The 24,019-nt window shown below is 47.5% G+C and overlaps 1 protein-coding gene across 2 annotated transcripts in view; it reads right to left on the bottom strand.

Annotated features, from left to right (window-relative positions):
• DDX52 (DExD-box helicase 52) overlaps positions 1–24,019 on the bottom strand; it is a 142,914-nt gene that overhangs the window by 74,520 nt on the left and 44,375 nt on the right. The window contains exons 3-4 of one of the 2 annotated variants that reach the window (XM_086954873.1): positions 4,965–5,098; positions 1,419–1,604 (exon numbers count right to left, since the gene is read on the bottom strand). In XM_086954873.1, coding sequence (XP_086810999.1) covers positions 1,419–1,604; positions 4,965–5,098 — 320 coding nt within the window. The remainder of the gene's footprint in view (positions 1–1,418; positions 1,605–4,964; positions 5,099–24,019) is intronic. The other variant, XM_086954874.1, reaches the window with a different exon arrangement.

The following is a 24,019-nucleotide window of genomic DNA, read 5'->3' as shown; positions in this document are numbered from 1 at the left end:
TCTAGGATGTGTTCCATCTCTCAGCTGGCCTGGTTCCTACCCCAAAGCTCTGATCCTAGTGTACAACTAAACTCACAATTACCCCTCTCTACCTGGTAAACACAGCAGACAACTGCCTACGATTAGCCAGACACCTCCCTCCCACATCACTCTGCCCACTCCTCTTCTTACAGCTACAAACCAACCACTGGCTGGATCTGGCAATTTCTAGACACAGTGTATTTGTATTACTGTGACATAACCTATACAGTAACCATCAGTAGACTAATTCACAAGCCATAAAGGATACAAACAGTGCTCAACATATATATTACCATTAAGTAAAGGGAACCCAATAAACCTGCCTTACAAAAATACTGCATTGGCTCCGGCGAAGGTATTAGGCCTTCAAGAGCAAGAGGACAGTCAACCAATAGAAGATTGGCCCATAGGATTTCATGTGTTGTCATACTCTACTCTCCCCTTTCCTGAAGAAAGAACCGCATTGTTCGAATAAGACTGCCATATCTGGCAAGTAATCAGTGGTTCAGTAGCCTGGGGTCAGTATATAACGTTTCTTTAAGACATTATAAGTTGTCCTACTCTCAAGCCAAATATGTAAATATCACCCTGCCAGACCACGCACAATTACAAATTGGTTAATGAACTTTAAACATGGTTGACATTTTAAAGTAAGAAGTAATCTGGTTTCTTAGAACAAGAATACGCAAACAGCATGACCTACAGAAGACGAACGCGATCAAATATGGTACATTCCATGGGAATGAAGCACATCGACTTATACCTCACTATGGCTACAAAGAAGTGATAGTGACTGACAGCTGGGCTTAATCATGTACATCTTACCATCCTTGGGGTAGAAAACAGTCCTGCTACTATTATTTAAGAGCAATTATAAGCATTTGATTAGATCTCTGTGCCATATATTTCCAATAAAGATTGGTGGCTGAGCTATGAAGAGGCCATGAAACACAGGCAACCAGCAAAAAACTAAAAATGTAAAAAGAACATAGAAAACATATGATCTATTACCAGGTAAGTAAACATTAACAATCATTTTTATGGATCACTAAAAGTTCGCATTTAGCCAGTGTCTGAACTCTCTCCATTTAAGCAGCGCACAATAAAAGCAAAGTGGGAGGATCTGCGTGGAGAAAACAGTAGATTGAAATTCATCTGTCTGCGTGGTATGTTTTAGTGACTTTTTGCAGCTCTTCTCTCATATAAAATATTGAAGTATAACTGCATGTTTCTCACCACCCACAAGAAACAGAATTGAAACACAAGCTACCCAATAAAGCTTAATCGAGGAATGCCACCTGACCAAAGTGGCTTCTCAAAATAGAGCAGGTTCAAATGTTAATTTCAAGATCTGGAAACTGGATCTCTCTGTCCCGTCTTTGAAGATGAATACTTACATGCAGCATGATGGGGACCGCCTGCATCTGAATGGGAGTCGGCATTTGGAAGCCTGCTTCTTGAATATTTTTCAGTATCCTATCATGGATTTTGTATTCTTCGTGCATCTGCTCAAAGGTGGTGACTGGTTCTGGAATGTCGGTTCCTTGAACATATATCTTATGTTTATTTCTGAAATGGTTAATCTGAAAAGTAAACACAAAATAATTATTGTCAAGCAAACAAAGGATGCGGGAATAATAATCTAGATAGTCTGTCACAGCCCAGACACATCCTGTGGCAATACATGATTGTGTTCAGAAAGCAGTTATTATTAATAGTAGGTCACATTTAGAGTGCTTATGCAGTTGGAATCAGCCTCTCCAAAGCACATAAGTGGAGGGAGAGAAGGTTGAGGGGAGCCAAATGGTAATGGCGATGTAGTGACTTTAATATAGATTGACACATGTGGAGAAACTTGCTGACAATTGAACAAACAGGTCAATCTTGGGTCTTCCAGGAAATGGTACTTAATCCAATTTTCTAGGAGGTATGGGTTTAGTGATCATGGGCATGTGGTCTCGAAGGAGATCAGAGATGATGCAGAGTGATTTTACATTTTATATACGTCTCAAAAGAGAATAGTGCTGCATTTTCAATGCTACGATTTTGGGATTATGTGGTTTCAAATTGAAGCTAAGCCTTGCTCCTGTTTTGAATGGATCACAGCTCGCTTATCGGAGTAAAGCAATAATTGGGCCTTGAGAGGGGAGGAGCTACGCTAGCAAACAAGATGGCTGCTTAGGCTGCCAGCTCCGCCGACCTCTGCATCCTGCCAGATGATCCTGTCGATAATCCTGATTTTACGCCCGACCTCCGTGTAGATAAACTGATGCACACTCCGGTGGTGCAATCCCGAAAACTTAATCGGCTTGCTAGACGGAGTTGCGTCGAGTTGAAGTTTGCGGCCTAGTCCAGCAGGAGAGCCGGGGCCTCGAGTTTTGACCCAGCCGGGTTGCAGTTGAATAACATCGGCCATGAGAATCAAACAGGGTCCGGCCTATCGCAGTGGAGGTTTTTTTGCCCGAATTTGACGGCGGTCATTCTGATTGACTAACATCGAGGGAGGAGTGACATGGCACGACAGTGGCTGTGGGTGGAGGTCCCTGTCCTGTGGACCCAGTTTGCCTCCGCCGGGGTTCGGTGGGTCGGGGTCTTCACTCGCGGCACCCGGAGTGAAGATTGCTGCCGCAGAAACTGATCAGTCACCCTCCGACGCCGCCCGCTCTTGTCTGCTCCCCCGGAGAAACCGGGCTCTCTGGGGGAAGTGAATATGGTCGGTACTGAGCGAGGAGAAATGGACCGACGTCGCTGAAGACAGTATTGGCTGCCATAGGGGCATTTCATTCACATATGGATGCCCTGGTCAACAAAATGATCACAGGCCTATTTGAGACAGGGTGTGTGGAACCGGACCCTGCTCCACTGAAGGAACTGCAACCAGCAACGATTCACATAACGACCATTTTGATTCTGGACGAGGACCCCGTGCGACAAGAGGTGCCGAAGCCCTTGGTCAGTACTCTGGAGAATCATGAACCCGGTGTTTGGAACGTATTGCTATGCCTACCATCATTGCGGACTTTGGGAGAATCGATTGGCGTTCCCTTCCCGGAGACTCCTGTTGGTGATTGTTCTTGGACCTCAGTTTCATCCTTTCCCTCTTTGGTGACTATACGATTGTGGAGAAAACAACATTGGGACTATCCGTCCATGAGGGAGCGTTTCTGTGCGGATGGGGTTCTTGAGTACTTACTGACTTTGATTTGGTTTGGACTGAATTTTTTCGGACTCTTTTTTGCACTTTGATTCTCCTGTAGTCGTAGTGGTCCTACCGGGAGGGCTTCGCATGATGGTTCGGAAGGGCCAAGGCTGAGATCGATTGACCGGAGTTGGTACTATGGCCTTAATGGATGTGGGATTTGTAACTGTTGGACTCACGGGAGGCTGGGCGGTGTATTACAGCTCCCCTTAATTTACTTTTTCTTTTCTTTTTACGGAAATGCCCTCCCCCATTTTTTTTCTCTTTTCTACTTTTAGAACCCTGGTTAGATAGGGTGACAGGCACACTGCTATTTGGGGTTAGGCGATAGCCATATGCAGGGTGGGGGGGATGGGTATATGGTTTTATTTCTGTTTTTAGTTCTTATGGTTTTCTTTTTCCCCAATCTTTTCTTTAGTCTCTCGCTTATTAGTAATATTGGTGAAATATCCTGATTTTGTTTAAATTCCAGTGTCTGGTTGCCATGTTTCTTCTACTATTCTGATTTCATGGGTGGGCGGACTCTGAGGGCCTGCGCTTAGTTGTTTGTTGATTGTAATGCTGCAAATCCTGCTTCGTACTCACTAGCGCAGGCGTCTCAGTGATTCTTCCGTTGTTCCACGTCTATCCTGTCATTGTACCTGTCCACCCTATTATTATATATGAATGTATGGCACCGGATAAGTCTATTCTTTTTCCTTGTTTTTAAAATAATAAAAAGATATATAAAAATAAAAAAATAATTGGGCCTTGACTGACTTATCGACAAAGGAGGCTTTGAGATGAAAAGACCACCAAAGTACAACGCATTTTCACTCTGGGGGGCGGTTCTTTGGCGGTCCCACTGCGGTGCCTTTGAACAAAGCACCACAATGGGAGTGTCAAAGGCAGTTCCTGCAGGGCATGGTCTGTGAAGTCCATGCCCTGCAGGAACTGGGGATGCATGCATACAGGGGGGCACAACATGTGGCCCCCCAATGCATGTAGCCCATGGTGCTGAGGCAACAGGGGCTCCTGTAAGGCCCCCTTTGTTTCCTCACTGCAATACTTTACATGGCGGTTACACCATCATGAAAAGAGCGGCAATGAGGAAACCCCTATTATGCTGGGAGGTGCCGCAGCGGCACGGCCAGCATATTAGGGGCCTCAGACCACTGCGCCACTGCCAGGGCTCATGGATCACAGTTGGCAGCAGCAGTCCTGTGGTGGTCCAACTGCCACAGTCCTAATGCGGCTGGCGTACCGCCAATCTGGCGGTCCATAGACCGTTACCACAGGGTCAGAAGTCCACTGGACCGACTACCTCTTATTAAGGGCCGAAGTGGACATAGCAAGAAGGGTAGGTTTAGCTCCCGGAAAGATTTAATTAAATGGGCAGAGAATGAAGCGGTACAGGATCATGTGGAGTGGCCTCCTTTTATTGCATCTAGAACATCTTCAGTAGTAAAAGGCCAACAGCTAGACCGCTAGCACATGGGAGCTACCGGGAATCTAATGCAGATAAGAACCTTTGTGTGAAGGAGAGGGTGGCGGTGGGGGGCGTTCTGTCGAATGTACTATGTACTTATCACTGTATAATGATTTTTTTTGCATAATATGCTTTCATTGTCTGGTCTATGGTTGTAAATATTAAGAATACTAAATAAAACTAAATCTGTGTTTTTTATGATGCAGTATCATACCATAAATACATCTAACTGAAGTAAAAAAAAAAAAACACAAATGTAAGTCAGTAGTCACGCACATTCTCCTGCCGCAGCCGCTCTAGTTTCTCTGCAGTGGGTTTCCTTTCTCCAGTCTCTTTCAATTTTGCTTCAAGAGACGACATCCAAAGGATGTCATGGTTTTCTGCCAATGGGTTCACAGCAGCTCCTGAAACTTAAAGCACACATAAGATGCAGTTTAAACACAATCAGTTGCAGTACAGTTTGCTGAAATGTCATTTGTGCACTTCTACATGCATTAAAGATCACATTTCAAAATGCACACTGTCCTGATGCTATGACCAGCCAGAGCAAACTAATGTCTTGACAAAAGGTCTTGTTGAGAAAAGCCATATGATTTGTAGGGTTGCATGGACATAAAACGTCTAGGTACTAAGTGACAGCCATGAAGAGCATGTACACTTTTTTTAAGCTTTACATAAACAAATAAAAATAAGTACACTAAGTACATATTCTGAATTTTTTTTTCACCAATGAATGCCCTTCAGCCCTTCTCATCAACAGTTTAATGTACACTTTGTAACTGCATCTTCTCATCAACAGCTCAATGTATACTCTAACAGCATCTGACATACTTCTCTGTCATCTTGTAGTAGGTGCTAATTCCTTAACCTAGTCAGTCTTAAAGGGCATGAATGCACAACGAGATTCCATATTATATCCTCAAGACCTAGGCTTTGCCATAAGCTGAAGCCTTCATGAGCGACTGACTTCTTTGCACAGAGGAACATTCATCATGCACCTGTGCCTTTGGCAATGACCTTGCTATGCAGTAAATTCTTTCATGCAGGAACTTGTTTCCTTCTCATCGATTTGTAAAAAAAATGAACTTGCCAAGCAGCAGTCTTTGCATCTACCCAGCCACCGGAATTGAAAACAAATATTTTGTCCTTATTGATAATTTCTGGTTTAATGTATGGGCGTTATTGTGCCTATGCTAAGAGGTAGCATGAGAGCTGATAAACAATACCAAGAAATAATTTACTGATTCATCGGAATTTTCAAGAACAACAACATTTATGCCTTTTGTATTCTTTAACATGGCAATATCAGTACTCCTGGAAATTGTTTTTCTTTCTTAAATCCTTTTCCCTTTCCTGCAGTGCTCTTCCCCATCCTGTCAGAGCCCGACTTTTGTTTTTTCTTTTAACTTCCTACCTTGGGGGTTACTCCAAAATCCTCCTTCCTAGCTATTAAGACTCCCATATTCATTATACCTTTGTCCCCTTGCATTTAGGGAGGGGCAATCCATCGGTCCGCATATCACACTAAATTGATTTTTCATTATTTGGGTTCTCAAAAATAGATTTCTATTAATTCGAATTCCATGAATCACTATATTTTGAAATAACTCACAGCACTGCTCATCAAATCCTCAGATTTACCAGCTTTCATTTGCCTGCTTGTCTACTTTGATCTGCAGCTGTAGGTGAATGGGTGGGCACTGTCCGGAATTTCTGGCAACAGACAGGGACAATACCCAAATCAGTAATCAGCACTTCTTCCTCAAGTGGTTACACCCAAGAACCACTATACTGAGAAACTTAGTAGAGGTAAAGACAGGGGAAAATTGTGCCCAAGAATTGGATTATAATATCCTGTGGTAATGTAATCCAAAATGCATTCTTTGAATTTAAAGTGTGAAAAGCAATAAACTCAAGAATGTAGATAATTGTAATTGGTGACCAAATGATGGGCTATGCCCTTGTTAAGGCATGTGGAAACCCCGGAGAAAGAAGGTAGCAAATCAAGAAATATGTGAGATAGGAAAATAAGTGAAAAAGGTAGTTAAAGTAAAAGGGAAGCAGAAAGGGAGAGAAATATTGATCACATAAGAAACATGAAGCACAAAATATTAAGACATTTTCGTCAAAAGTTAAAATTAAAATACATTTCAAAACAGAATTAATCGAAAACATACCAATAGAACCATACATAAGTCACATGGCATTATTGATCATGTTATCCCATATAGATGAATGCATTTACATAGTTCATATCGGAAGACATACACAGCGAGTCAGAGACACTAATCGCACATTGCAGATATTCTATTTATTATTCATCCCATTAGAAAGGGGAGAGAAAAACACATTCCATATGCCATCATTAAACATTTTTTCCCCAGAAAGAAACCTCTTTTGCACAATTTGTTTTTTCCTTGCCAAGACCACCATGAGGCCCTAATATTCAGAGATGTGTAGAACACTGGAAATTTAGAGTGCAAACTACCCAAGGTCTTGTTCAGGTCATATGACCTAATCAAAGAATAAAAGGTTGGGCATTATTAGAAATATTCACATAATGGGGTCTTATGCTATTGAGGTACAAATTAAGTTGACCGGTATTAACCATCTCTAAATGAGACTGGGTATTTCGAAATAGCACAGAGGAAAATGCGGAGTTTGCGTCTCTAAAACTGTGAATCAAGGACAGCTACACAATGTGTGAGCTGGGCAGCAGAGCTCTAGTAAATATATAAAGGAAATATGCATGCTAATTGAAGGGTAAACTGCTATATAAAGTCTCCATTAAGTTAGAGTAAAGTTGATCACTGCCCATGCTTATTCTGAAAACAGGAAAGAAAATCCAAATAAATAAATATACAAATTAAAGAATGCATTTTGGATTACATTACCACAGGATATTATAATCGATCTTCTTGGGCACAATTTTCCCCCGTCTTTGCCTCTACTTTGATCTGCGATGGCTGGGTGAATTTTTATGGCCGATTATCTTTTTATATCACCCCTGAGCCACTGGATACACCATGTACAGGATTGGATTATTGTGAGTGCCAGAAAAGACCTCTGAAAATGTATGAAAAGTGGCCTTAAAAGTCCCCTCAGGTGCAGCTATCACATAATGTATGCTCAGCTTCTGGTTGTGTAGGGGGAAGCAGCTATTATGCCTGGCTACACCCCAGTCAAGAAGCTGGAGCAGCTGGAGTCTGTGAGAGCCCTGGCCAGTGGAAGTCTTCTGGTAGCACTTCTTAGAGCCTCACAGTTTTTAGAAGCGCTTCTATGTTGGCCTAAAATGCTGATCTGTTTTCTTTAACTTGAAAGCAGGCCTACTTTATTTATAATTTTATACGAATAACATAAAAGTACAACTGTCAACAGCACAGCTGGATAAAACGAAAGTTACAGCTACATATTAACATAATTATAAATTTGCAATTCTTTTTCGTAGTCATCCATTTGCTTTATGAGCATGAAAGTAATCCTGGTTCCAGCTCTGATCTACATGCAGAAAATGCAATTCCAATACTAGAAACACAACAGAGTTCTCTAGGTCTGCACAAGGTCAGTCAGACATAGCTGCACAGTCATGATGTCATGGTCCGGTGCAGAGCAGCCTCAACATATCTGTGAAAGTAGCGCCAAAGTCCATACTCTGCAGTACGGCAACAATGACCGCTCAAGATACACTATCAAATGATTTTAAAAGCTCTCGAGAGGTCACAGATTATTTCTCCACCTTCCCTTCCATTTTCCTAGGACCATTTGTTAACCGCTGATGGTTAGGTAACTAGTACTGTGAGTCAGAACGTTCACTAGTTGCAGTCTGGTTGCAGCAATAGAACCAATCAGCTTGGGAGATTTCAACACCAAGGTCCGCGCCCCATGCCACACGCGCACGTGGAAATGGAGGTAGCCGCCAGCGAGAGGGCGTAAAGTTTGGTCATAACTTCCGAGGGGAGGAGGACGAATACAGGAAATCAAGAGCGGGCAATGAGGGAGGAGGCTGGGGGAACACGGGGTGTAGCTTCCAACAGATCGCTGTGATAAAAGCTGTAAAGTGTCCATGGGACCGGAATCGTCAGCAAGCGAAAAGAATGTGTTCCCTGCGTAGAGATCCACCACTGTAGTCCACCCCAGACAGGTGGAGTGTTCAACTATACCGGAGGTCTGGAGAGGGGAAAGCTGGATGCCGATCGACTGGCATCGTATTCGCTGAAAGCATGGGAGCACCAGAAAAATGCGAAGTCCCTCCCAAATCAAAGAATGCATTTTGGATTACATTACCACAGGATATTATAATCCAGTTCTTGGGCACAATTTCCCCCTGTCTTTACCTATACTAAGTTTCTCAGTATAGTGGTTCTTGGGTGTAACCACTTGATGAAGAAGTGCTGACTACTTATTTGGGTCTGTTGCCAGAAATTCCGGACAGTGCCCACCCATTCACCTACAGCTGCAGATCAAAGTAGACAAGCAGGCAAATGAAAGCTGGTAAATCTGAGGATTTGATGAGCAGTGCTGTGAGTTATTTCAAAATATGGGGATTCAGGGAATTCGAATTAATAGAAATCTATTTTTGAGAACCCAAATAATGAAAAATCAATTTAGTGTGATATGCGGACCGATGGATTGCCCCTCCCTAAGTGCAAGGTCTCAACCATGTCTATTTCAGTGCGTGGGAGTTTGGCCGGGGCAAACAGGGCAGTAGTGAGTGGCCACGTGGCAGCAAGATCTGCCTCAACCGCCACATGCGGCTGGAAAGGAGTGGGGTGAAGCCAAAAAAGAAAAAACTGGCCTGAGCACACAGTGCGTAGAGTTTAAAGTTAGGGGCACCAAGGCCTCTGCATGACATCGGAAGGGTGAGGGTGTCTTACACAATCCTGGACTGCTTGCCAGCCCAATGAGCGAGATGATCCTATGAAAAAAGTGGGCAGTAAGGGGAAAAGGTATGTTCAGGAATAAGTATAAAGATTTCGGGAGCACTACCATCTTGGCAATAGCTATTCGACTGGCTAATGACAAGAGGAAGCCGGCTCCACAGGGAATCTTGGACTCAAGCCAGTCCACCGGGCGACCAAAACTAGCCCTCCAAAGCTCGTCCACGTCCCTTCTCAGCCAGACGCCTAAATAGCGAGTGGGGCCAGACGCCCACATGAAGAGGAAGTCCAAGGTGAAGGACGTGGTGGCGTCAGTGAGAGGGAAAAGGACTGACTTGTTCCAGTTCACCTGTATGCCCGAGTAGCCTCCAAACTGTTTGATCTCGCGCACCAGAGGACTAAGATTTTCCAGGGGGTTGCGGCAATATAAGGTGACGCCATCCGCGTACATGGAAACTAAGAGGGCACGGACTGAAAATCCAATGCCCCTCGGAGTGTGATGTTGTCGAAGTCTAGCCGCCAGCGGTTCCATCGCAATGGCGAAGAGCATAGGTGAGAGCGGGCACCCCTAATGGGTGCCACGCCCGATGGGGATGGGATCAGATATTTGGCCATTGATCCGGAGACGGGCAGTGGGAAGGGTGTACAATAGTAAGATTTTGCATATGAAAACTGGACTGAAGCCGAGACATGGAAGGAGGGAGAAAAGAGAAGGCCATTCAAGGGTATAGAAGGACTTTGTGGCGTCAAGCAGAGCAGCCACTGTAGGGAGCGCTGCGTCGATTTGGTGTAGGACGGAGAAGATTGTCTGAAGATTGTGGGAGGTCGCACGGCCAGGAATGAAACCGGACTGATCCGGGAGGCGAGGAGCGGCATGAAAAGCAGAAGACGCGAAGCGAGCAATTTAGCGAATATTTTGTTATTCGTATTAATGAGGGAGAGTGGGTGATAGGAATATCGAGGTTTGTCCGGTTTGAGAAGAAGAGTCGTTTTCGTAAACTTTTATTCGATTATAAAAATGTGCATAATCATAAAAAGTACAATTTATAAAAATCATCAGTTTTGTACAGAAATTCACATGTTTGTAAATTTAAAAAACAATGCCCGGACGGGTTTTCATTACTTTTTTTAAAAACATCGATATCATTTTGGCTTCGTGTGGGTTTACCGGTGACTGGAGATAAACAAGTGCTGGATATGTGTTTCTGAGGCCGCTTGAACGAAGAAGGGGAACAATCCATTTTTTCCTGGCTGCGCTGTAGTATTTGCAGAACAGTGTGACATGGACCGTTGATTGCTTGGATGCCCCGTCACACGGACAACAGCACAAATTCCGAGACCAGTTGTTCTGTTCCGGAAATGAAACCAAGCGGAAGAAGAGATCGAACCGGAGTCTTGTCAATAGAAACTTTTTGTAGTTTGAAAGAAAGAACGTCAGGTAGGGCTGTATCAATTTCACTGGTTGCAATAGGCAGATTTTTCCATTTTGTGTTTTTACAATCTCAGCCTGATTGCGGAGTTCTCTTAAGTGGCCCATACATAGTTCTTTGAGCTGTTTCTTTGAAATGTCTTCTATTGAAGGTGGATCAAGAAAATATTGCTCCCGATCTAGATCTCTAGAAGAGTCAACATAGCCTCGTGGAGCGAAGGTGGGAATTGACTGCTCTCGAAGGATTCATTATACATGGCGGCCAGGTGCGGTACCAAAAGCAGGGTGAAGGCCTTGTAGAAAGAAACAGGCAAGCCGTCTAGACCGGGGGTCTTGTCACCAGGCATTCTATCAATGGTAAGTATTTCTTCTTTGGAGAAGGGCTCGTCAAGGAATTCCCGATGATCGTTTTCAAGCCAAAGTACCTCAAGGGTATCAAACTACCTCGCGGGGGGGTTGAATACCGCCATATACAATTGCGTGTAAAAATCTGTGAATCGCGCCTTAATTGCTACAGGGGAGGTGGCTCAAGCTGGGCCACCATCCTGAAGAGTCGTAATGTATGATGCAGCGTGGGGTGGGCGAAGAAGGTTGGCCAGTGTTTTGCCCGGTCGATCACCCTCGCCAAAGCAGCGTGCCCGGGCTTCCCTGCCAATGATGGAAGCCGCTCTATTGGCCTCCGACGAATTAAGTGTGTTTCCCACAGAGTCTAGTGAGTGTATTGGAGCTGGGGTCAAGAGCGTGGGAGGAATCCAAAGATTTAATTTCTGATCCCAGTTTCTCGAGAGTGCTGCGAATGGAGCGTAAGACTCCGGACTGTTTAAAGATACAGTCTCCGCGAATAACGACTTTGAAACCCTCTCAAAGTGTTAAGGGAGAGTCAACAGAACACTCGTTAAGTTCAAAGTAGTTAGTGATTGCGGTCTGGATCTCGTCACAGAAGACAGAATCTCGCAGCTTGCTAGAGGGGAGCAGGCAGGAGAAAGTGCGACTGCGGGATACGGAGGCAAAGCTGGACCGGCGCATGATCTGAAAGGGTGTGCGCCACGTGGTCGACAGAGGTAAGCCAGGAGAAGACATCTGGAGATGTAATCTAGAAATCCAGACAGGACCAACAACCGCGAGTGCCAGTGACGCAAGTGCCCTTGCGAGCCTCAAGCGCATGTGATGCCAAGCTTCGTAAAGGGAGTTCTCGGTGAGAATGGAGCTCAGGAGAGCCGCGGTGCGCGGGTGAGAGGCATAGGGCCAGAGCCGTCCAAGACGGTGGAAAGTGTGACATTAAATTCCTCCCCCACCCCCCAGAGGAGCGCAGCAGGGCCAAGGGATGAAATGTGGTGCCATACCTGCGTGAAGAAATCTGGGTCATACAATGCAGCAATCGTCAGAGGTTGGGCCTGGAGGAAGCCGTGGAGGATTACAAAGCGCCCAGCGGGGTCAGTGATTACCTGGGAAGTTTGCCAAGGAAGTCCTCTGCGTATAAGGATAGATACTCCCGCGAGTAGTTGGAGTAGAAAGAGGAGAGCGAGTCTCCCCAGTGCCGGGAAAGGAGTCTGGAGGCGGATGCAGGGAGCAGGTGGGTCTCCTGGAGCAGACAGATGTCTACCTTGTGCAGAAGGAGATGTGCGTGTACTAGTCGAGCCTTACGGTGGTCATTGAGACCACGTACGTTCCATGTCCAAAACGTAGTGTCTGTCATACTCTCAAGTGGTGGGAAGTGGTAACCTGGGGTGCGGTGAGAATGATCGGGACACTCGTACAGGTGCGTGTGATAGTGCAAAGTAACAGGAGAAGAGATAGGAATGCAACAACATAGGCAGTGCAACAACATAGGGGGTGCCAAAGTGCAACCAAGAACTTGCTGTGGCAGACAGCTGGGCTTCGGATGTGAACCACAAGCCCCTAACACAGGATGAGAGAAGTCGACAAGTGTTGTGCACAGAGACAAGGCATTAGGAGAGCGCGTAAAGCGGTGCAATATGGCATAATGGAGCAATATTGGAACTGTGTCGTAAGACATGCAATAGAACAACAAAATGCATAATAATTCGCCTGCAACAATTCCCTGAGGCAGAAGCCGGGGAAGCTCTTGAGAATTTTAAAGCGGTCTTTTAAAAAATTTATTTTTTGTTTTTAATCTGCACTCTAACTTTACCTGCTGCCGCGATTTAGGCTGCACAGGTTCTTACGTGCCCTGCGCTCCTACCTCACTGCTGCAGCCGAGTTTGGGCTCCTGTCAGGAGAGGGGCCGCCATCTTTGACGAGGAGTGGGTCGGCAGACTAGCCCCTCCCGCCAATCCCCAGTATAAAAGCCGCGTTAGCCCTCACGCGGGCCATTCGCCTGCAACAATTCCCTGAGGCGGAAGCCGGGGAAGCTCTTGAGAATTTTAAAGCTGTCTTTTAAAAATTGTATTTCTTGTTTTTAATCTGCACTCTCACTCGCACTTTAACTGCTGCCGCGATTTAGGCTGCACAGGTTCTTACGTGCCGTGCGCTCCTCCCTCACTGCCGCAGCCGAGTTGGGGCTCCTGTCAGGTGAGGGGCCGCCATCCTGACGAGGAGTGGGTCGGCAGACTAGTGCTCGCCCCTCCCGCCAATCCCCAGTATAAAAGCCGCGTTAGCCCTCACGCGCGCCATTCGCCTGCAACAATTCCCTGAGGCGGAAGCCGAGGAAGCTCTTGAGAATTTTAAAGCTGTCTTTTAAAAATGGTATTTCTTGTTTTTAATCTGCACTGACACTTTACCTGCTGCCGCGATTTAGGCTGCATAGGTTCTTACGTGCCCTGCGCTCCTCCCTCACTGCCGCAGCCGAGTTTGGGCTCCTGTCAGGTGAGGGGCCGCCATCTTTGACGAGGAGTGGGTCGGCAGACTAGTGCTCGCCCCTCCCGCCAATCCCCAGTATAAATGGCCACACCCACCAGGAAGCGCAGCGGGCGCGCCGACAGCGCGCCTAAGGCAAGCCCGTCTGCACCCGTCCGCGCCAGACCGAGCCCTGAGCCCGGGACCTCTGCAACCTTAATACCATCCCCAGTCAGGTATACCCAAGAAACCCTCCTCCAACTGGATTCTGAACTTGAGGTACTCTTTCTTACTGAAACATGGATCAATTCCACATCAGACCCCGTCATAGTTCAACTAGCTAGCTGAGTTTTTTTCAGCTAAAATTAATAATATTCTAAAGACCCTCCCCACTCAGAGCACCCTCCCTTACCCCCTGACCCCTCCCACTTGCCCGGAGGCTCCTCGTCTCGAGGTGTTCTCACCGGTGTCCACAGAGCTGTTTTTGGTCACCCTACATACAGTGAAGAGTGGGGCTCCCACAGACCCAGCACCCATGAGCAAACTAAAACTGGTCGCTGCTACGGTCTCTTCCCCCCTTACCAAACTTATCAATGCATCTTTTACTCAAGACATCGTTCCCACCAACTGGAAGAAAGCTACAGTTCGCGCGCTTCTTAAAAAACCTCACCTCGATCCCGCTGACCTGTCTAATTTTAGACCAATTTCCCTCCTCCCGGGCATCAGCAAAGTGGCTGAGAAGATCGTCAATCATCAACTCTCCCTCTTCTTAGAATCTAACAACCTTCTCCGTCATTCCCAGACAGGGTTCAGACCAGGACAGGGAACGGACACCGCACTCCTAGCCGTGATCGAAGAGGCAAGAACCATCTTAGATGAGGGAGGATCAGTGGCAGTGATCCTCCTGGACTTGAGCGCCGCCTTCGATACGGTGGACCACGCCATCCTTATCCACCGTCTCGGCGTGGCAGGAATTTCTGGTACCGCCCTGGATCAAGTCCTTCTTAGAGGGCAGAACCTTTCAGGTGACCGACAGCTCGGTTAATTCCAGAGCCCTCCCCCTTCAGTGTGGGGTCCCCCAGGGCTCCTCCTTGAGCCCCACACTTTTTACGTATACATGTCTCCCCTAGAAGACATAGTAACTCCTTTCGGCATATGTTATGTTATGTTATGTGTTTTTTATTAGGCGCACAAATGCTCCAGCTAAGGAGCGTCTTGGCATAAAGGCTGTCATGTACGCCGACGATACCCAGCTGGTCGTCTCAATAAACCAGTCGACCAAATGTCTGGACAACTTGTCTTCTTGCCTCCAGAATATCTCACAATGGATGTGCGACTCTCGCCTGAAGCTTAATGGAGAGAAGTCTGAGATCCTCCTTCTGGGTGACCCTCGCAGACTCCCCCCTTCCCTTACTTGGCCACCTTGTATGGGATCGCCCCCCACCCCCAAGACTGAAATTAAGAGCCTTGGTATCTGGATGGACCAGGACCTCCAGGCAAGAAAAACCGCCGGCACATGCTTTGGCCTCATACAGGTAGCTCGAAAAATCCTCCCATTAATCCCCTTTCAGTCCAGGAAACTGCTAATGCAGGGGCTAGTTATTTCTAGACTGGGCTACGGAAATGCCCTGTATTTAGCTGCCCCCTCATCGGTCATCAACAGACTACAATGTGCCCAGAATGCCGCTGCCAGACTCCTCACCGGGACCAATTCCAGATGTTCTGCAAAACCTGCCCTCAGATCATTACACTGGCTCCCAATTCAGGAAAGGATCACCTTTAAAACCCTCTGCATCTCACATAAAATACTTCATGGCAGAGGCCCCCCTATTCTGAGACCCCTCATCAAACCACATCACTCCAACAGACAGCTGAGATCAGACTCCCTCTCCTTGGCCAGTGTCCCCAGAATAAGAAAGGCTCGCTCAGGGGGACGTCTCTTCTCATATAATGCTCCAAAGTTATGGAATTCCCTTCCGCTCCCCATTCGAAGGGAAACTAACCTATTGGCCTTTCGTAGGCTACTGAAAACCTAGCTCTTCCCATAATACTCCCCTTTGGATCTTGCAGGTTGAATGTCAGCGCTGGGGCGCCCCTGGGTAGCTACGCGCTTTACAAATCTCAAATCAAATCAAAAACAAAATCAAATACGCCCACACCAACCCCCCAAACAGGTTGAGAGACCATCCACACCCGCCCCAGGGAAACCCCAACTGGGAAGGGGAAAGTCAATGTCTGAGGTGGGAATCATCCCACGAAGGCATGGCGACGCTCGGCATACACCCCTACCGGCGAGGCAGGGTGGCCAAGCCAGCAGTAATAGCAGATAACAGTGTAGATAGAGTCTAACACAGGAACATTAGTGCCTGGCCCTTGAGCGTTACATTAGGGGGCATGCCATCTCAGAGCCGTGAGGTGTGGATTGAGCCAGGTGAGATTGGCAGACAGGAAACCATGGTGGAAAACAACTTACCAACAGTGCCACGGGAGGAGATAAAGTCAGTCATTGTCACTTAGGTCGCCAGTAGCAGATTCTTGAGAGTTGGCTGGAGTGGAACGAGGAGTATGATCAAGCTTCTTAGCAAAGACAAGAGCGGCCTTAGGATCCGGGAAGATGAGAGTCTTGGAGCCCTGCCTGACACCTAGCTTAGCTGGATATGCCAGAGAGTATGAGGCCTTGTGCTTCTGGAGAAAGCACTTTGCAGGCAGGAACTCGCTGGGGACAGCCTGTACCGCTAGGGTGTAGTCCGGGTAAAAGGACAAGGAGTTTCCTTGGTGGCGAATCTCACTTATTTCCCTGGCCGCCCGGAGGATTGATTCACGGTCCCGAAAATTTTGGATTTTAGCGATTATCGGGCGAGCTGGCAATCCAGGGCCTGGGCGATGGCCGAGGGAGCGGTGGGCTCTCTCCACAATGAAGACCGGAGAAAGCACGTCACCAAACCGTTCACGCACCAGTTGCTCCACGAAATCCTCTAGTTGTGAAATGTTGGTGGATCCAGGTAATACAAAGATTGCTCCTGCAGCAGCGTGCTTCCAAGTCCTCGTTTTTCTTGCATATCAGTTCCAGCATTATGTCCATTTGATGGAGTTTTTGACGATCCTGGGTGGCGGCGTCTTCAGCGTCAGAGACCTTTGACCATCAGCAGGCGATTGTCGTGCGAGTCCACCTGAGATTTGACTACATCTAGGCGCTAAGACAGCTGGTCCTGCTGGGCAGCTATGCCAGAGACAGAGGATTCGACCTCCAACATGATGGCCTTGAAGTCGTCCTCCTGGGAAGTGGCCATCTCTGCCAGGGTAGTGGAATCACCCCCGTCCGCGACCGTTTCATCCTGACGTGTCTGGGGGCGCTGGTCAAAAGTGAGCCTAGGCTGCTTGGGGTAAGCCTTCCCCATTTCAGGCGCCGGCTGTGAGAAGAGTGGGTGGGGAGCACGACTGGATGGCAGGGTGGCAGTGCCCATAGCAGCAAAAACGTCTATCAAATTAAGGAAGAGATGGTTCAGAGGGCAGCGCCTGGGAGGTGCCGAGAGTCCGGGAGCAATGTCAGGCTGAGTAGCCTCCCGCCACCGGAAGGCACCAGCAGGAACCCCCAGGACAATCGGGCAAAAACTGTAAAGAGGTGCGCCCCCACATCGGCAGGTCCAGCCGGAAGAGGTGAATCGTTAGCAGGTCTTCGTGCCACCTGGCAGGGGCGCCCACCGTGGCAGCAGTTCAGGTGTAGTCGCGGAGGGGGTGTGACCTACCACATGAGGCCAGAAACCACTGGGCCAAAGGGTGATGCAGGAGAGGTGGAACTGGGGTACTGAAACAGGGGCCCCGTGATGTAGCGCACGCGTCCTCAATCCAGCTGCGGCCCTACGCAACACTTGGGCCCACCCCAGACAGCAGAGTACCGTCGTCAGGAAGGTTTAAGCAGGTTCCGAAAGGCAGGATAAGACGAGGAGATCAGTCAGGTGGAGCAGCGGCACGCAGTGGCCCCTGGTGATGTCTGGTAGATATCAGCGCTGTGCCAGGATGTGGACCGAGTGGGCTAAAGAACGGTGATGGATTAAACCCAGATCTTTTGACTGGGTGTGAGTGTTTGATTGATTCAGATGCTCCGTCCATCACCACCCCCTTTTGTACCGCCTTTGGCCGCCATAAGTGTGGCAGGGTATGCTCAGACGGGAGTCCCTTGCTCACTTTGCCACTGGATTCAAGCAAGCCGGGCTGAAGACGGCTGGAATGCCAGAAACCGATCCTCGGAAGCTTGTTTGCGGTCCAGGGAAGACATGGCTTGGCAGTTCGGGCTGGACTGTTCCCATGAGGCACAGGGTCAGACTGATTTGCATATAGCCATGTCTGAACTGGGGTGGCAGAGTGGGCTAAAGAACGGTGATGGATTAAACCCAGATCTTTTGACTGGGTGTGAGTGTTTGATTGATTCAGATGCTTCGGCCATCACCACCCCCTTTTGTACCGAGGATGTGGACCGAGGCAGGGTTCGATGAGGCTCCAGGCAATAAGCGCCACGCAGGCAAGTTTGCAGCGCCTGGGGTGGTTGGGCGGCCACCCCGGGCTGAAGTTGCGTCCAGGAAGGGAGGCGGGCAATAGAGGGGGCCGGGCTCACTGTACACGGACGGCCTGTAAGGAAGTACACACCCGCCCCCGAAGGGCTGAGAGGCGCGGTGCTGGGAGTCGTGCGGCAGCGGGAAGTCACGGAGCACGGCGCCCGCGTTGCCCGGCCTGGGTGATGTAGAAGCGGTCTTGGCGGGCACCGGTTTGCGAACAAGCGGCACCCGCACAGAGGCAGGAAAAGGCCGGGCGGTACGGCACGCGAACCTCCAAACCCCGCCGCCGAGAGCCCCCAGCGGACGTTACACTCACCCGCACCCTCCGACCGCAAGGGGGGGGGGGGGGGGGGAGTGGGGTGGGACAGGTCCCGAGTCAGCTCCCTGGGCACGGCAGAGCAAAGGCATCTCGGCCATGGAGTGGCGAGGAGGGTCGCAGAGGATATCCGGCAGCGCCCCAGGACGACGTGAGTGTAGATATGCCGGAGCCAGGCTGTTTAGGAGCTGTTATCAGCAGGATGTTGGCAGATGTAGAGCTTGGCTGGCAGAGCCCACTTAAAGTGCGGCCATCTAGCAGCCGGCTAAGCCACGCCCCTACATGTGAACAATCTTTAATTTAGGAGTTCATCACTCTATACCGGATATTATGTTGTTTAGTGCTACGAACATTTTAGGACAAGGTTGTTTATGGTTTCCAGGTCAATATTTCTTTACCACCAGTTTTCTTTAAGTGGCTTGGACGGTACAAAAATGCAATTATATTTATAGCAACCACAGAATTAACAGAGATGAACTTCTTCACATATGCACAAATTTCCATCATCATTCTGGTAAGGTTGCGTGGATGACAACTTCTGGGGAGTCTCGCAAATGGTTGCAAACACTCCGTTTTTAGGTCTCGCCTAGCGAAAGCAGCGCAGGTGCTTCTTCGCCTTGGCGACACTATTGTTGTGGGTTTAGTGAGCGAAGGGAGACAAACCATGTGCGCGCACGGACAGGTGATGCGCGCGCGCATGGTGTCGTCTCTCTGCCTCACACGCTCCCACCGCGCGCTCACACTACAAGGCAGACAAGCGCTTGTTGAATCCCGCTTTCATTTTAAAGCGCAATGCTAAAATAAACACGCTGCTGTTTGCGTTTCGGCCGCGCTTCTGTTTTTTCTCTCCTTCCACCATTGCGAGGCGTTCTGCCCGGCACGGGAAGTCGCCCGCATGCCCTGAGCTCCAGTGGTCGCCTCTACTTCCGGCGCCCCCTGCATCCTGCTCCTATTGACACCCCCGCTCCAGCAGATTCAAGTCACGCAGGCGCAGTGTTCGCCGCCTGCAGCCCAGTCACCGGCGCAGACTGCAAGCGGAGCTATGCATGGCAGCGTGCAGAGCCTGGCACCATGCAGGACAGGGGCAGCCCCAGCCAGGCGCAGAGCAGTGGGGCAGAGCGCCACCCGTGTCCGAGGCTTCGCTGCGGACCTGGATCCTGAGGATATCAGCCACGTCCAAGGGGCCCCTTTCTTCCCCAGCAGAGGAGCAAGCCTCCAAGACCAAGGTGAAGGAGCAGATAAAAACCATGGGTGATTACCTAGAGCTGGTGCTGGGCGACTTGAAGGCCCAAGTGCTGCAAAATAATTCAGTTTATATTATGTGGTGTATAAAAGAGGACTAGAGTCATACACGTTTAGATATCGTAGTAAATGAACCTCGAATAATCTGCCATTCAAATACACAGACGTGGAAGCCTTACACACCCGAGCAATGATGTCTGCCCACAAAAATACCTCACCGCCGGTGTTAGCGTGAGAGCCAGACCTAGCCTTCACATTACCGAAGACTGGGAGTGGCATCTGTGGGAGTGGCATCTGTTAATGAATTCCTCTTTTACAGAAATAACCCCAGTTAGGTGGGTCGGGTAACGATGGACTGCTTTTCTTTTCCAAAAACTCGCATTGCTTTCTGTGACACATGCACCTGTCGGCAGGTGCGGTTGTAGTTGCAGGCCAATTAACACACGAAAATCCTTTGGTATCCGCTTCCCCTTTCCTGCAAATGCAATTTAAGGTGCATGTCCATGCCAAGTTTGGTGTCTACACTAGCCACATTTTTGTGTTGGAAGCTCAGAAGCTCATTCCTGCCCCACCCCCGCAACCCCCATGCAAAATCACCCACATAATAACCTGGTATTTGTGAAGCGCGAACTAATCACCCCTAAGGGTCTGAAGGCGCTGGGGGGCCGATGAAAGGACATTGATTATGAAATGTTTTGCCTCTATATTTCCGGGCTGGCTAGTATCAAGCATATTCAAGGATTTAAATAACAATGTCTGTATTGCACCTGTCTTAGGTGTGCGCATGTTTATCTGGCTCTTGGGTGGTGGCTATGTTCTTGGTCTGATGGGGCTGAAAGTTGGTCCCAGTTACATTAAGCGCTGTATGGGTTCATTCATTAATACTTCAAAGTGTTAATTTAGAGAAAGCAGAAGTGCAGTGTGCAGTACAATTTGAAAACAAGATATTAATATTCTTATTCTCTCCACAAATTGTTTGTATGATATAATTACTTGACACAGCGTACACGCAGATTTGAATATATTTAGTCACTGAAGTGTAATCTGTGGACCATCTGTGGGCAGAGATGACAACTGGTGATCACCCAATGGGAAATTGAAATGTTATTAAAGTATTTCCTTCTAGTTAAGTTATACCCACGTGAATTCAGTTAGGAGAATGAGTAATGATGGGGAAATGAATGGAAGTGCCGACAGATTAGGGTGTGCGTTGGTATAGTTCTCGTGTAGCCTGGCTCCAAATTAAAAGATTAGCAACAGATGAAAAGAGAGTTTTGGCATAGCTGATAGGTCTCACCTTTGGGACTGGTTAGCTTTCCCAGTTGCTTTTGGTGGTCATATACAGCACCAACGTATTTCACTGATTTGTGCATGTTTAGAACATATGCAGGTGCCAGTGAAATGATGCAGGTTCCATTTGCGTTTCTTTTTTATCCACTGAGCGAAGATGGTGTACGCCAGTTAGATCAGGAAAGCGGGTGCTGTAGTTAAGGGCAGGGGGGGTTCGAGTAACGGAGGAGTCAAGCTGAAAGAAGCACATAGATGGTGGGGAAGTACAACTCAGAGAGAATGCGGTGACTGAGGAAGAGCGCAACATGGAAGGAAAGGTCGGGGGAAAGAAACACTTAGATAAGAGAGAAAGAAGCACAGGGTGGGGGACTGGGAGAGAAGTATTTGGATATCAGAGAGAGTGCGCAACAGGGGATGTGGTGAGAACCACACGATAGGCAGCTGGAAAACACCTGCACTTTTGTAGTGTGCTTCAGAAAGTAAAAAGAAGTTCCCTAAAAGTGAGTAGTGGGAGGATGCAATCAAAGAGGCTGTGCTTCAGTTGAGGCATAGACACACGATGGACAAGGCAAGCTATCAAATAAGAAACGAGCAAACAAGAGTGACATTAATGTCAATCAATGATGCGCAATAAACAGTCCGGCAAGCTGACAAGTATTTTTCAACCAGACAGCTTGAGTTGTCCGATAGGCTCAAACTAAATATATTTTTTTTAAAGTAAAACTTTTTTTTAGGTTATACCTAGGGGCTGCTTTAGCTGTTTGGCTGGACTTGCGTAATAAAAAAACAAATGAAAAGTACATACATATATACTTAAATAGAGGGGCTTTGGATCGGCCCTATTCATTCATTTGTCCATTGAAAAATCATTCACATTTTTCACTCACCAACTATAGCCTATACAGAATACAGTATTGGATAAGCACACTTCAGCTGTTGGCTCTGTCAATGTCATTTATTTATGTGTTTACAATGTCAATATCGTAAACTCTTGCAAATGTGAGACCTATTGCATTACAAATGCTTGTGTGACCGGTCTTAGAAATGGTCGGCTTTTGTACATATGCAGTTTGTAAAATAGCGTGTCAATGCGATACTACTGTAGTTTGCTTGTCTAGGCCCACAATTGTGAAACAGCCTTGCCACCCCAATGAAAAGAAAATATAAAAAGATCTCACAGCTCTTTTGTTTATTTTGTGCCACTTAAATGTAAATGGTTGCCACGGACACACAAGTCACCACAGGGTTCTTAGATAGGCAACTGGACTTTGGCCCATAATTTCATGGTGATCCAGTGTAGGGATTCACCTTTTTGCATCCCATATGTCTTTGCATCTGTGCTTTAGCTCCGGACAGGGCACACTCTTCCTTAGTGTGTCCCTGCAGGAGCTCACAGCTTGCAGGTTTTTCCGAGGACTTGTTTGGACCAGCTCTTTCTTGCTGGATGCACCCCCAACACACAGAGGGGGTGATGCAACACGTTAAGGGGAAGAAGCTCCTCGAATATTGGAGAACAAGGGATGTAGTAATTCCAGGTTAGGAAAAAAATAATTTGTGAAGTATAACTGAGCCAAAGTAGCGTCATATCGAAATAACATTGAAAATGAGTGCCGGAGTATGAGCGCTATCCTCAATATGCTTGGACAGGGGTCAAGACTAGTAGGCGCTACATTCATACCGCGCCTAATTCAGAGAAGGAGAGGCAGCTATGTGGGTAGTGTAGTTACCACAGACGGCGCACACTCTTTAGAATTTTATTTTATTTATGCTAGGGGTCAGTTCTTTTTCATTCACAGTGCACACAGCAAACTGAATTATGTGCAGGCACTTACATGGCAAAGCCAGTACACTTGAAGCGCATACTCGAGAGACGCAACTAGGGTGGAGGAGTCTGTGACGTATTGCATGACAGAGTACAGGCATAGTGGCTTAATTCCGTTCAAAGCACCAAACGCTTTAAAATTAACGGCCGGCCAGGTTCGAGTAAAGGCATTGGCTCAACATCCTGCGATTGCGAGTAAATCACCTAATCGCATGTTACTTTCACAAAACTAAAAAATACAAATGAATGTAACAAATGTGTCGCTGTGCCTAAATAATTATAAAATAATAATACAATGCTGTAAGAGAAAACAAATGCTGATTGGAAACCAAATACGGGGCATGCCATGAGAAGCATCCCCCACCTCCCTCACTCTACTGTTGATCCAACTGTGAAGGAAAGTTTCGCAACCGTGCCTCAGACAGCAAGGAATCTTCCCTCTGAATGGTCCCATGCTCAGGCTAGAGAATCACTTTAAAAGATACTGAACTCTGCTGAGCTGCTGGACATGGGGCCAAGGGGGGCAGCTCCAGGAAGCACTTATTTTTAAAGTTTTATATAGTGCTAGCTTGACCCGTAGGTATCAGAGCGCTTTACATACACTGTAAAAACAGAAGGAAATTGCACTACATAGTAGGAAGGCAGTAAGGAAGCAAAAAGAGATAAAAAAAATACAACATGAAAAATAGGTAAACAGTGCAGGGGAGGGAGAGAAAACAAACAAAGGTGGCTAACACAGTCCGGTCACCAACTATCCTTGAATGTCAAGAGAGAGAGGAGTCAACTCGGATGTCTAGGTTAGTTGACGTTGGTCAGGAAAGTATTTGTTAAGGAGATGGAGTTTCAGGTCCCTTTTGAAACAGGAGAAGGAGGGGTTGCATCTGTGAACTCTAGGGAGAGCGTTCCACATCCTTGTTGGAGCCTCTCAGAGTTCTAGATTGACCTGCTCTTACCAGTTTCTTGTTCAGGTAAGTTGGGGGCCGGACAGTGAAGGGTTTTGTGTGTG

Source organism: Lissotriton vulgaris, chromosome 2_1 (assembly GCF_964263255.1).
Source record: "Lissotriton vulgaris chromosome 2_1, aLisVul1.2, whole genome shotgun sequence".
Classification (NCBI taxonomy): Eukaryota; Metazoa; Chordata; class Amphibia; order Caudata; family Salamandridae; genus Lissotriton; species Lissotriton vulgaris.
The sequence above is the reverse complement of the archived record's forward strand: the minus strand, read 5'-3'. Positions and strand labels throughout refer to the sequence as shown.